At 49.6% G+C, this 14,346-nt stretch overlaps 4 protein-coding genes across 4 annotated transcripts; 3 read left to right on the forward strand and 1 right to left on the reverse strand.

Moving 5' to 3' along the window:
* Window positions 1-240: 240 nt before the first annotated feature.
* On the forward strand, window positions 241-3,120 carry BP5553_06324 (uncharacterized protein; the record flags this gene model as incomplete). The annotated part of the gene is made up of 1 exon (XM_032014947.1): window positions 241-3,120. The coding sequence occupies one exon, from the start codon at window positions 241-243 to the stop codon at window positions 3,118-3,120; it is 2,880 nt and encodes a 959-aa protein (XP_031868368.1).
* Window positions 3,121-5,980: 2,860 nt separating this feature from the next.
* BP5553_06325 (Mitogen-activated protein kinase) lies at window positions 5,981-7,490 on the forward strand (the record flags this gene model as incomplete). The annotated part of the gene is made up of 8 exons (XM_032014948.1): window positions 5,981-6,036; window positions 6,109-6,156; window positions 6,284-6,413; window positions 6,475-6,518; window positions 6,572-6,671; window positions 6,724-7,080; window positions 7,131-7,209; window positions 7,258-7,490. 8 exons carry the CDS (start codon window positions 5,981-5,983, stop codon window positions 7,488-7,490), a joined length of 1,047 nt encoding a protein of 348 aa, XP_031868369.1.
* A 2,362-nt stretch (window positions 7,491-9,852) lies between these two features.
* On the reverse strand, window positions 9,853-10,614 carry BP5553_06326 (uncharacterized protein; the record flags this gene model as incomplete). Its single annotated transcript, XM_032014949.1, has 3 exons — window positions 9,853-10,121; window positions 10,184-10,455; window positions 10,526-10,614. The coding sequence occupies 3 exons, from the start codon at window positions 10,612-10,614 to the stop codon at window positions 9,853-9,855; spliced, it is 630 nt and encodes a 209-aa protein (XP_031868370.1).
* Window positions 10,615-11,692: 1,078 nt separating this feature from the next.
* Window positions 11,693-14,163, forward strand: BP5553_06327 (Uncharacterized protein; the record flags this gene model as incomplete). Its single annotated transcript, XM_032014950.1, has 5 exons — window positions 11,693-11,784; window positions 11,859-11,966; window positions 12,038-12,464; window positions 12,627-12,749; window positions 12,805-14,163. The coding sequence occupies 5 exons, from the start codon at window positions 11,693-11,695 to the stop codon at window positions 14,161-14,163; spliced, it is 2,109 nt and encodes a 702-aa protein (XP_031868371.1).
* Between the last annotated feature and the right edge of the window lie 183 nt (window positions 14,164-14,346).

The following is a 14,346-nucleotide window of genomic DNA, read 5'->3' on the forward strand; positions in this document are numbered from 1 at the left end:
CGCCCGCCGAGGTGTGAGGCTATCACACCAGCGTTCCTTGAGTAATTTTAACAACATACTCCGTACATCCCTCTCGTAACATTTCGCAGTTTTCTTCTCTCGCAACACTCGCCCCGACGACACCGACCCTACAACACCTGGGGCATAGCATTAGATTTGCTTTCCTTTTCCGACATTTTATATTAGCGTACCTCTCCTTTACTTATATACTTCACTAATTTGCAGTTTGCTTGTTGCAAGATGGCCCAAGGGGCTATGGCTGTTGCTACTCCTGTGGCCGGCCATGGAGCTGTTTTGACATCAGATGAGTCTCGAATGCTTTTGGAATATGAAAAGATTGTGCAGTTTCGAGATGCTATCCTAGCTGGAACCCACCCGCGGATAAAGATACCGCCTCACCTCGTTGGAAAGCAAACAAATGCAGCTCGCAACTTTTCGTCGCCGACCACCTCCACACCTCTTGCAAATCCAAGTACTCCCCAACCACCATCACAATTCACGCGTCCAAGCCCACTCCCTCCATCCGAAACACCCTCTTCCCAATTTAGATCTTCGAATAATCAGCGTGCAGTTGCTGCGAACGCGCAGCTTCCAAAACCCGCCAGATCTGAGATAGACCCCATTTTCCTGGAGAAATCTGATGATCTCATCAAAGCGGAAATGAATTTACAACGGGTGAGGCTAGAGAGGGCGTTGAGGGAACAGATTGATCAGCAGCGAGTGACAGCAAAAGCTTTGCTTCAGACGTCTGAATCTCTGCCAAATTTTGATATTTCTGAAGTTTTGGCGAAAGCGCAAGCTCTTGTCGCGCCTTCTACTACTGCGCAAAATGAACCTGCTACGAGCGGTGATACCCCTGCCAGTGATTCTTTTGATGAGAATACTTTCTATTCTAGTCAGCATGATTCCTCAGATTGGTCAAACTCTTCACAAGGTCAGAAGGAGCCCGGTGAAATGCGGTCACAGGATATAGTGTCCGTTGACCAGCGTCCTGGGGAAGCCTCTACCAACAATCGTGATAAGGGTCAAGAAAAAGCCGTGTCTTCGCTACCTTCAAATAATCAATTAGCATCGAACACTCAACAGTCGCAGTCCCAATTACTACAAGCGGAGCTGCAGTTGCAGTCTTTAAGCACCGCTGCTTCAGAGCCTAGCACCTCGCGCGGAGCCGCTCTAGGAGACACATCAGCAAGTTCGAGCGAGCGAGAGCCGGAGAATGTCGCACACCACGGAGCTTCAATGGGAGTATCAACTGCAGAATATCGACGGGATGTTGATCAAACCACTTTACAGAAATCCGCCGATCAAATCCTGAGAACCGCATTTGAACAGGATCGTACGCCCCCTGTTGTTCGAGCTCATAACCTTTCCCCATTTGCACCCCAGCCTGCTCGAGTTTCTCCATTAGCCACGGCAAGAGAACCTCCCATACCACGAAAACATATGCTTGTTGATAAAGCGCCACCTGCTCAAGTTGCAGCATTGCAGAATCAACCGGGCATCTCAAGTACAGATAGCTCTCCTAAGGGAACGAAACCATCCGAAAAGAAGAGGGGCAAGAAGAAGAAGCGCAAAGCTAAGGACAATGCCGACACTCCAGACTCCCCGTACATCAAGCCAGAGCCTCGTTCCCCTTCGCCATTTGCAGTAGCACCTCTACCTCGTCCGCAGAAAAGGCAGCGGCAAGGTCAGTATGCCGCTGAGCTCAACTATGACGAACCCAGACACGATGCGGTAACCAATACACAAACACGTACTCCTGAGCAGCCTGCCGAGCCCCAAGAAACTCGACCATATGAACCTGTTGAGGATCGATACGAACCCGAATTCCGCAGACCAGCCCCTGCTTTTCGTCGTCTGGAGAGGGAAGATGATGGCTATCGACGGGTTCGCAGTGACTCCTATGCTAGACGACAATCTCCAGCTATGTATAGTGTCCCATATGCTGCGCCTGAAAGCCGCCCCCTTAGAGCAGCATCCCATTCTATTGTTGATCGTAGGGTTGAAGAGCCCAGATATTACAGAGAACCAATTCCGAGAGCCAGCGTACGACCAGATGCAGACCGCGAGCGATCTAGATCCCCTCTCCGTGAAAGACGATCCCCCGCCCTTATGGGTCCTCCTCGTCAGCCAGTTCGCATTGTCATTGATGAGTATGGCCGTGAGTACATTGATCCCACTCCAGTTGCTGGTCATAGACAATCAGTCGCGCCTCCCGTCAGGTACCGCGAACCGGAAGTTGTGTATGAACGAGCTCCAGCAAGGACAGTATCTAGCCGTGCTCCGGTCGAAGCCTACGATGACGAAGAGGTTATATATCGAAGACCCTCGCCATTATCCGCCGTCCCTCGGCGAGTCGTTACTCAACCAGAGTACGCGATGCCAGCCCCACCAGACTATCGATCTTACCGCGAGAGAGAGTACTCTGTCCGGCCATCTACGATTGCTCCGCCAGGAGAGAGCTACATACAAACCCGTGGCGTTCCAGAGCGCCGTGCTGAGACAGCTCAATATGAAGAGATTCCCCGAGACTACGCGCCCCGAGCCCAGATAGTGCGTGAGGAAGCGCCTCGCGAATACTCCGGTCGGGCGTCTGTCATGCCCGAAGGACCGCCCCGCGAATATGCTGCCCGTCCTATGAGCGTACGCCCCGAAGCAATCAGGTATGAGGTTCGTGACGATGGTGATCGGGGTTATCCTGCCAGGGCCCCGACCGTTCGCCCGGAGGCTGTGAGGTATGAAATCCGGGAGGAAGGTGGCCGCGAATATGATGTTCGAGCCATGAGCCGGCGCCCTGAGCCGATAAGATACGAGGTACCGAGAGAGTATGTTGGCAGACTTCAAAGCGTTCGCCCTGAACCAGCTCCACGGGAATATGCTGGGAGCGTTCACCCGGAAGCTCGCAGGGAGGTGGTGCCGCAGAGTCAGCGAGAATTTAGTGTTCGGCCGGTTGATTCTCTGGATCGAAGAGAAGCTATTCCAATACCTAGAACGGAGAGGTATTACGAGGAGGTACCTAGGGGACGACCAGCCGAAGTTGCGTTCATTGAGAGGCCAAGAGCGCGCGAATCATCAGTTCTTGTCTACGCTGATGATGTGAGGAGGGAAGTGTACAGATAGGAGCCAGACATTGGGAGGAGATGTTGGGTATGTAATCATGACGGTGATGGTTTAAACGGCGAAGGGTTGCTAGATGCTCGGAAGTAATAATATTTGCACTCGGGCTCTATCCTACGGTCACTTGGAACGGCGCAACTTTGAGGGATGTGATGTAGAGATTAGTTATATAGTCTATCGGTATTGCCTTATAGGCGCCTTAATAAAGATTATAAACCACCAAGAAATGGATCACCACGTATAGTCACGGTCACATGTAAACTTCACCGCCCACCGCCTATGGATGTTAAGGTGCCTTGATAGGGAGCTGGTGCACTCTATTAGAACCTTCTTGGTCGCCAGTATGAAGTCCACCAAGTAGTAGTTCATAGACTAACAATTAACATCTGATGAGGCAGGTGGATCTACCTAAGGTATGTATCTAAGTTTTCCCCCCTTTCCACAATTATTCCAATTCCACCGACGGCTAGTAGAGGTCCTAGACCACGACCGACCTGGCCTCCTCTCCCGGGGCCCTTGTAGGTTTGTTTCTGTCGAAAAAAGGGTTTGAAACCCTTATTTCAAGGTTTTCAGGCGGCCAGCACTACTGGGGGGGAAAGGTAAAGCTTGGGATATCCCAAAATGGGAAAATCTCCGAGTGTGTGGAGTGTTCGGTGCCTAGATAAAGTAACTAATGCGAGGGGCTAGATTCCCAGATACGGAGTCCAGTACTAAGGAGCATGGGATTGTGTATCTGGCGATGCCTTTTTCATTTTCTCACTACTAACAGTACCTTACGTAGCCGCACATGTACCTCCGTACTCGTATCGTCGTACGAAGTACGTAGTGTACCTAGGTAAAATTATTTTGTTCTTTCATGCTGGGCACTGGGCAGGAGAGGACCAGCCCCCAATAGACGTCGACGTAGGCATGGACGGGAGCTCTCCCAGGCATATCCCATGTAGGCGGTATGCTCAATGACGCGGGGGGCCCCAGGGAAGAGCAATGGCCAAAGGTCTCGCTGGCGTGGCTCTTGCAGGATATTCGATCAATTGCCGTCCCCTACTTGGCATTTCTGCAGTTCTGATGTATTCTAGCGGGCCAGCTAGGGCATGGAGGCCTGGATCGATGACAGGACTGGACGGACTGGACGCCGGCTCCGTAACGATGCGTCTGCGTCTGCGTGTCTTTGCTGCCGGGTGCTGTCAGATGAGGGAGTTTGCTGCAGGGCGCGCAGGACGCTGCAAGAACACGCAACATGGTATTCATCATTGCGACCGTGAGGTCGTGAGAGCGCGATGTGACGATTTGTGGGGGAAGGGGGAATGACGTCGGTGGGACGGCGCTGCCCTAATCGCGGTGCTGGGTGCCGCGGAGGATTCTCCATGGGGATCGATATCGATATCGATATTTGGTACTTGGAGATGTAGATGCGGTAGTGTTAGCGGGATTGCGGAAATTGTGGAATAGCGGGATCGTGGGATTGTCGGTGGGGATGGACCATGAAGAGCGTACTGAGTGTGTGGTGGAGTTGGAGTTGGAGTGGTCTAGTTGTTTATTAGCTGTTCAGCAGCTCAGCTGGCCCTATTTCCATTGCAGTCGGCTTATTCCATTTGATTTGATTTAAGACTTTGCGCCTCTCCTAGCTATTGCTTCCGTCGAAGAGCTCTAAGCGCTCTAATAATAAGCTCAAGCTCACCAAGCTGTTCCCGGCCAACCGCCATAAAGTTCACCTGAAACATATTGTGCAGAACCTGTAGTATCCCGTGGGCAGCGGTTGGTGCCCAAGTTGCCCTATCGTACAATCCGCGAGTCCTCAACTGCGCGAAGGCAATCAATCATATCGAGGTACTGTACGTGCTTCGTCGTACCCAGGTACGCAGAGCTCGCAAGAAGAGCGTAAAGCAGCGACACGTTGACGATGCCCCTCCTATCGTGCAGAGTCCCATGTTCTTGTTATTTACGTCGCAACAGCTCTGTAGATTAAATTCGATTTCTACTTAACTCGTGTCGTTCCCATCTCGTCTCTCATCCCGCTCGGGTCGATTCAAGAAAACAATCTTGAACAGGATCATTATTCATTTAATGCCCCTCGATTCTCGAAGCTCGAATCCCCCCAGTGTCTTTTTTTGGCTGGCCTTGCACACTCCTCCCCTATCTACGAAGCATCCCTTCAGCCGCCGGGCGTAGCAGCAACAAAGAGCTCCCTCCCGATTCAGTCGTTAATTCCTCTATTGCCCGTTTCCAGCTGCAAGACAATTTGAGTTCCAACTTAATAGCCTTTCCAGAAGATTCGCTGTTACACGAGGCACCCGCCAGCCAGCCCCGATCGAACCTTATCATCTATCAACAATCAGCAGCGCAACCAAAATTCCCCCACCAGCAAGCGATCCTCGATAGGCGTTTTCAGCCCCGACGACGTCCACCTGGTTCTGCCGCGGCAACTCGAGAGACAGCGGACAGCGGACAGCTGCTTGAGCTTGAACTTGAGCTTGAGCTTGAGCTTGACTTGATTATTAGCATTATTGTGTGCTCGACGATAGCGCCGGCGCGTAGTGCTTACTAGTATACCTAGTATATATCTAGCATATATCTAGCATATACTGTACCGAGGATATACCTAGGATTTCTAGCAGATCCATCTAGCACTCTATAAACGACCGCGCCGCTGCTAGGCGACTCCAACTCCCTCCGCGCTGCCCCACCAATCCATCAATCGTCCACCAAACCTATCGACCCAATCTACCCAGATCAACCACGCTCCCAACGAACAACGAACAACGAACACCCAGTACACAACCACGTCCATCCCCCCGCCCCATTCCCTCGCCCCAACGCTCCTAAAAGTAGCTGCGATCCCGCGTGTCGTCGCTACAAAGCAGCCATGGCCGAATTTGTACGCGCTCAGATCTTCGGCACGACGTTCGAAATCACATCCAGGTACGCGGGGTCCTTGGGAGAACGCCACCTGCGTTGTGCCACTGAATACTGATTCCCTGTTTTCTGTCGCAGATACTCTGATCTCCAGCCAGTGGGCATGGGCGCTTTTGGTCTGGTCTGGTAAGGACACTCTTTTGCTTCTTTCTCTCCTTCTGCGGCCGTCGTGGCATCAGAGCAGCTGGCTTGTGATGCTTGGTGCTGGTTGGTGCTGATGTGATGCATGCTAATCGTGGTGCGCGCATTGCAGCTCCGCCAAAGATAACCTCACCGGACAAAATGTCGCAGTCAAGAAGATCATGAAACCCTTCAGCACCCCGGTCTTGTCGAAAAGAACCTATCGAGAATTGAAGCTGCTCAAGCACTTGAAGCATGAGAATGTGCGCACCATCCATATGATTTCATGGCAGGGGAAAAGGGCGAAATGCTGATCTTGCATAGGTCATCTCGCTGAGTGATATCTTCATCTCGCCTCTTGAGGACATGTCTGAAACCCCCCTATTTTAATTGTCATGGCATTTGGCTGAGATTTTCGCAGATACTTTGTCACCGAGCTCCTTGGCACCGACTTGCACCGCTTGCTCACATCCCGGCCGCTTGAGAAGCAATTCATACAATACTTCCTGTACCAGATCCTCGTAAGATCTTGCAACCCCTCCCTGTCTATTTTCAATTCTAACTGATTTCCAGCGCGGACTCAAATATGTCCACTCTGCCGGCGTCGTCCATCGCGATCTCAAGCCCAGCAACATCCTCGTAAACGAGAATTGCGATCTGAAAATCTGCGACTTCGGTCTGGCACGTCTGCAGGACCCTCAAATGACTGGTTATGTCTCCACGAGATACTACCGAGCGCCGGAGATTATGCTCACATGGCAGAAATATGATGTAGAGGTTGACATTTGGAGTGCAGGGTGTATCTTTGCAGAGATGTTAGAGGGCAAGCCTCTGTTCCCAGGAAAGGATCACGTCAACCAATTCTCCATCATCACCGAGCTTCTAGGCACCCCACCAGATGATGTTATCCACACCATTGCCAGCGAGAATGTAAGATTTGGAATTGATAAGATGTCGTGTTTTGCTAACCTCCGTCTTAGACCTTGAGATTCGTCCAATCCCTCCCAAAGCGTGAAAGACAGCCTTTGAAGGACAAGTTCACAAATGCCGATCCTCTAGGTACAGTACTCAGTGCCATTCTATAGTTCTCTACTAACTCTCCCGCAGCGGTCGATCTCCTAGAGAAGATGCTTGTATTCGATCCCCGAAAGCGGGTAAAGGCCTCCGACGGCCTAGCCCACGAGTACCTCGCCCCATACCACGACCCAACCGATGAGCCTGTGGCAGATGAGAAGTTTGATTGGTCATTCAACGATGCGGACCTGCCGGTGGATACATGGAAAATCATGATGTACGAGCAACTTTACGAATACCAAGAGGAGCAAGCCAACCGTTCTTGAAAAAAGCCAAATAGTTACGCAAAAAGTTTCCAAAATCTATCTCTATTTTTGCACGCTTGAAGCTTTCCAAGAACGCGCTGGTGCGAGGGCATTTTATATTTCTGGGATGTAAAAAAAATGAATAGTCTAGCTGACTGTTTTCTGTGTTCGCTTTGTAGGTATTCCGAAATCCTTGATTACCACAACGTCGGCGAGGAGGGAATGTCCGGCGTGACGGACGGAACCGATGCGTCGATGAGTCAGTTTACGAATGGCCATTGAAAAAAAAATTACAGTTGCCGAAACTATAAGGAAAGGAGGTGGCTAATATTTCGTGTGGGAGGCTTTTTCTGGCTCGGGAAAGGGGAAATGAAACATAAATGGCCCCCGGCGCGGCAAGTTGTTTCGAGGCTGAGGGGGAGAGGGAATTGCGTATTGCGTTCTGCGGAATTGAATGTGTGCAGGGTTATGCGTTGCGTGAACAACAATTGGAAAACAAAATTCAAACGGCTGGGCATTATATCTCTTTTGAAATGTCTCTTTTTGCTGCCGGAAGGCTTTCCAGGGGGGGGGACTGAAATCTAGCCTTTCTCTCGACGATTTTCCTTGATTTTGTTTTTTTGGGGGGGGGGGGGCGTAGAATAGGGTACATAAACTGCATGGAAAAACCTGAGTGCCTAGGAAAAGATCATTTGAGAATACAAAAATTGAAATGGTTTCTTTGAATTTGGAGAGATGGGTGGATTTTTGGTTGGTTCTGATTTTGGGCTGCGTGGCGATGATGACTTGCGTGGCGATGATGACTTGCGTGGGCTTGTGGGTATTAAGGTAGATTGGAAATTGAATGTTTCGCAAATCTTTAGCCCGTTTTATTGTGTGCTTTGAAGGAGGTTATAAGTTAGCTGAGCAGAGTACCTAGCTGGTTGCAAGATATTTCTTAATTTTCCCCTCCGGAGCAGCTTAGTTAGTTCTCCGTCTTCCGTCTTGGGATCTTGTAAACTAGGTAAGTATTTATCAGTGCCCAGGCTATCATGACTTATATTTCAGCTCACCTCCTGGGAAACTCTAGTACTTTATTCCCCGGATCCGTGAAGCGCGCCCGTAGATTCTCAATGTTTCAATAATATCCATGCATTTTCTTCTTAATTTACCCCTTCTTTCGTTTTATATCTAATAGATTACTCATATTGGTCAGTATATAAAAAGAACAAGGTTTGGCGGAGTAAGTATAAGGAGGGCTATATATAACCTTTTAATTTTCATCTCCTTTTCCCCCTAGTAGTAAGATCAGAACACAAGAAGCAGAAGCGAGATCCTTGGGTGGAGCTTTTGTAAATGAGCTCCTGGGGAAACTTATACTACCTTACTAGTCTCACCAACGAACGAAAGAGCCGATCTAGCAAAGAATATTGCAACCTCCACCAAGAAAGATAGAGAGGACTTTAAATAATGCAAATCTATAAATACTCTAGCAAATTCAGTTATTGTATAAAGATATAAATACTGTATAACTATAGATGTGAATTTAAATTTGACAAATATGATTTTGCTTGACAAGAGACCTATTGATTAACAGAGAACTTTTACTTGACAATGATAGAGTGTTTAGCAAACATCCATCTATTACAGATTATAAAATATATTGTACAAACACTTTGATCCTGAAGAGTAAAGGAATGACACTCACAGACAAGCTACATTAACAGCTTTCAATGTGCACAACACAAATGTAAATCTGAAGGTAGAACAAGTACCTCTTCCTGTAATTCTTATGCCACGCTAGAGTTCTGGTGTTCTTCTGTTCGTCGCCGCCTCGCCGCGGTATTTATACTCAGAAGATCTAATGATTCTAGTACCAGAATGTTATAACGCACAGGAGATTCAATGATTCCAGGACAAGAATGTCTTAACTCCACAATATAAACAATGCACGCCCGATACATATTTGCTAACATTATATGTACAAGTATTAGCCCTTCTATTGTGAATATTCACAGGTAGCGTATGAACAAAAGTTGGGCTCAAACTTCTGATAGCCCGGATGCTCCAATGCTTGGCGTGCTGTGACTCGCATTTTAGGATCCAAATTCGTTAGCCCCCCGATAAAGTCCTTGAACGCTGCATCGCCAACATCCGGCCACTCGGGAAATGGTTTGTAAGGGATTTGTTCGTCAAATCGCCCCTCCCAAAGCATACGCAAGACTTGGCAGCTGATATCATCATCGTCAATATGCTTCAAGAGCCCATTAACCCCATCCTGGTCTCCAAAATAGGAGACTTAGCGCTGCAGGCGAATATGAGTAGGCAAAACCCCATGGGTTTGATGCTTTTGGAAGTCATCATCAGGACCGAATATGATGCGTCCTAGAATGGCATAGATGCACTATCGAGGTATGTTAGCGAATAGGCTCTCTAATAGGGTGAAAGCACTTGCCATAACTCCAAAAGAAAAGATGTCGGTTGGTTTGTTAAGTTCTCCTTTGAAATATGCCTCTGGACTACGCCAATTATCATTGCCAGCTAGCATGCCCTTGATGCACCTGCCTTTGGGGAGGTAGGCTGCGTTTTCAAGGCCGGTAATCTGAACTTGTTCAACTATCATCTCTTGGCCAGTGGAGTGGCAGTTAAGCATGATATTGTCCGGTTTGATATCTAGATAGGATTAGTATTCGAGTTTGGCTCTATGGATAAGGAAGCGGCTTGGAGTAGATTACCAAGATGGACAACCTGTCGGTCATGTAATTCAGCAATCCCTCGGAGACAATCCTGGAGGATTCGCTTTCTGGCGAGCATTGGGAGTTGCTTCCTACCAAGACCAAGGAAGTCATTTGTCAGATACTTATACACGAGTATAGAATGTCCCGGTATGGTGTCCAGCGGTAGTCGTATATAGAGACTCTCATTAAGCTTGGGCCGGATATCCCCATTAAAGCTGGACAGCATGTCCTTCGGTATATCTTTTAAGACAAATTGATCTCGTCCATATCTAAGAGGGAGTTAGTCCACGAGGTCGGTAATAAGTATGAATAGGAAAATCCTGACGTTGCCAACCAGACACGACCAAGATATGCCGCTCTTGAAGCAGCTCTTTGAACCGATAGTAGCGTCCAGAAGCCCCAACAAAGTCGTTGGGGGCAGATGCCATTTTGGCAATGTTCTTCCGGAGCATGACGTTCTTTTTGCTGTTGCTGACAAGCAATAAGAGGACAAAACAGATGCAGTTTAGGGCGCGATAACCCAAAGAGAGAGAAAGTAATGTGGTAGAAAACCGAGAACGCATACGCTCGCGTGAGGTGACGCAGGTACTCGAGTACCTACCTTTAGATATGGAATTCACCACAAGAACGTGGCGCAGTTTAAGAAAGGAAATAGAAAAGGTTAAGTAATAATACTTTCAAGGCTTCTTAAATCGACAATAGCAAGAGAGAACTAGGTTACCAACGTATATATCTGCCAGATTTCTTTCTATAATTCCTTTCTCGTTCTCTTCTCTTGTCCCTTTAGAGTAGCGTTTACTGTGCCACTGCACACGCAATGGCACTGTGCTGCACATCCTGCAACACTACTCAATGCAGGCCGGGGAAGGACGGTTATTTATAACAACAATAGCCAGCTCTCAGCTCTCAGCGCAAAGCACCCGCACTCAATTCCCTCCTATCACCCCACGTTGTGTATATTACGTGCAGCGTGGCAACACTTGTTCACCAGCACTTCTGGAAGAGTTCGATCTCACGTGATGCGCTCCTCCCACGCCTATCGCGGGGCCCCTGCGCGGACACCGCTGATTGGGGGGCGCGGGCTGGGCATTCGCTGGCCTTGCAGATTGGTGCTTGAGTAGCTGCAGCGGAACAAGAGAAAACATTATGTTGAGCGGTCAGAAAGCTCCTCCACCAAAGCCCAGCAGCTTCCGACTTCGAAGACCGAGTAGTAGTTGACCGAGCCCTTCTTCTCTGCTCTGCAGCCGTCTTAGTAGGAAGACGTGTTTGTCATTTCTCATTTCCTGGTTGCCCCTGGACGCTTGTGCCAGAGGAATCGAATCGAATCGAGTTCCGAGTGGAGAGAGGCCAAGCAAACATTCGAAAGTACCGGCACCCCTCCTTTCAGACATTAGAGGCTTCCAAGGGGACACAATGCATTGAGGACGAGAGGGTTGAGATTGAGGGCATATTTTTGAGGTATATAGCTAGGGAAGAAAGTCTAGTTGCAACGCAAGGCTGCGCAACATGGAGAATAAGGAGACGGCCTCTGACGCCGCGCCGGCGGTGGACAATGGCTTCATTCCTCTTGTTACCGTTGTCGGTTTCCACCATGCGAGGTAAGTTGCCTGAATCCCAACCAATGTGGTGGTTCAAGTACGGTCACCAGCGGGCTGACGAAATTCCAATGTAGAGGTCCTGAGGTAGAGAGCTGGTTTGGGGTTGAGGAGGGGACAGATCCCGCGACCGACAACGACTGGCCACTTTTACCGTTCATGGCATTGAGCGACGGTGCACATACGTGAGTTTTCTCAACCTGTTCCTCACGGGGAAACGAACTGCGAAGAAACTGACTAGTCGCTGTGTCTAAAGCTCGTCCGAAGACTTCTCCTACTTCACGCTCCTGCGACCCGCCCAAGGCTCTCTCCCGGCAACATCTCTCTTCGGTATCTCCTGCACAAGGCAAATGGACGCGTCGGCCCTTCTCAATCGCCCTGCCGATGTAACGCGTTCCACTGTCCAGAAAGCAGTGGTGGTTATAGCCGACTCGCCCCAGTTCTTCGGCATGCTGAGAGAACGACTCGGTGTAGTAACTACGGCGTGGTTTGCACAGAAGGAATTTACCGATACGGAGATTTTGAAGCGCTTTCAGGAGAGTCTGAAAGAGGAAAAGGAGAGAGGCGTGGGATTAGCAGAGGAAGACCGAGAGGAGTACTTGGGGATGAGTTTGAGAGAATTGGTGAGGGAGTTCAGATGGCAGACATTGGTGCTGCTTAAATGTTGCCTACTCCAGCCCAAGGTATGCATGCGCCTAAGCTATGGAGCCGTTTACGGATTGGAAAATTACCGGTGAGGCTAACGGCTCGTACAGATGCTTTTCTTCGGTTCAAGGTGCGAGAGATTGTGTATGATGCAGTTCTCGCTCATATCGTTGATACCAGGCCTTATACGGAATCTCCAGGACTGTGCAGACCCGGACTTGGATAGTTATGAAAAGCAACTGGTCAAACCGACGAGTTTGAAGACTAGTGACAGGAATTCTTTGCTAGCTTACATGGGGCTACCACTTCAGATATTTGGGAAGGTATGTACAGTTTGTGTCTGAGTATAAACAACCCCACTAACTAATTATTGTGCAGGGAAGTCTCTTTGGCCCTTATACCCCCTTGCAACAGCTCGATATCCTAGCAGATTACGGCACAAAATCCTACATTGTCGGCTCGACCAACTCACTTTTGCTGCAACAGAAGGATCGCTATAGCGATATTTTGATCAATCTAGATGACACTACTATCAACATTACGTCCAGCTCTTTACGAGCAGCTCTTACGCTCTCGGTTGCTGACCGCCGCTGGATCGATTTCATTACCCAATCCGTTAACGACACCTGGGATGAGTCCAACCCCGGCCGACCAAAAACAATGGGCTATGTTGGCTCCGAAGAGTTCATCCGCTTGCAATTCGAAGAGTACCTCCTCTCCCTCATCTCGGCAGTAAAATGCCACAATTACCTAATCCACCACGCCCACAACCCGAAGGCGATGCTCCCGCAAGTTGAAGGCGATCCAGCCCATGATTTTGGCGTCGATTGGATCGAAGCCTGGTCACGGAGCGAGAACTACCGGATCTGGGAACGGAATACAGATTCACACCTCTTCGATATCGTCGAGCCTAAACATCCCTGTGCAGGGGGTCTCACGATTGACGATGTGCAGCGCCGGATCGCGGAACAAGTCAAGGAATTCCATCTCGATGAGCGATTCGCGGTGGGCAAGGAAGTGCTCGGCCGGAATTTCGCAGCGGGGAGGGAAAAGGCTTCTACGGTGTTCAACAGGCTGTATGCGGACATGGAAGCTTTGAAGGAAGCCCAGAGGAAGAAGCATGAGGAGGCCAGAAGGGAAGCGGAGAGAAATGGCACGCCTCTTCCTAGCCCGGGGTTCTCTGCCCCAGATCTTAATGGTGCGAAGCAGACGGTGCAGAGTGTGGGGAGTAAGGCTGGTGCTTATATTGGCAGTTGGGGTACATGGATGGGCGAGAAGAGAAAGGGGGGTTGGGGCGTGGGGAGGAATAACTCGACGCAGCAACGAGTGAAGGAGAAGGAGAAGACTGCCTTACCACCACAGTCAGCGAGAATCGAGAAGTCGATAGATTATAAAGTGCCAGTAACGAAAGTCGAAGAGCGACCGAACACACAAGGGAGTTTCAAGGAGAGCATTTTTGATGCTGAAACGCCTGAGCGGAATGGAGATGCGCACGAGGTTAAGAAAGTGGATGTCGTACCCGTGGTGCACGCCCCCCTACCTCCACATCCGTCGAAATTCCACGAAGAGATGGACAGTCCTCGAGAGGCTCCAAAGGAAATCACTGATGCGGTGGTGGCCGCCGAGGAATCGGAGGCACAGGAAGAGGTTATACCCAAGAAATCGGATGCGACTGAGAACTTAGATGCGGTCGCAAAGGCTGTGGACGATGCAACGGCCACCCCCATCTCACCATAACAAGACGAGCAATGGAGGAATGAAGCCGTGGGTAGATAGGTACGGGGGTGACGATGATCGAAATGTTGTTAGTATTAGGAGTAGGAGAGAGCAACGGCAGCATAGCGTCACTGCATGGGATGTCAGTCCTGGGGCGTTTCCGGTGTTGTGGAGTCAGTTGATGTCTATTATGAAGTACGATGA

The sequence above is a fragment of the Venustampulla echinocandica genome, assembly GCF_003357145.1.
Source record: "Venustampulla echinocandica strain BP 5553 chromosome Unknown scaffold_4, whole genome shotgun sequence".
In the NCBI taxonomy this organism is placed as follows: Eukaryota; Fungi; Ascomycota; class Leotiomycetes; order Helotiales; family Pleuroascaceae; genus Venustampulla; species Venustampulla echinocandica.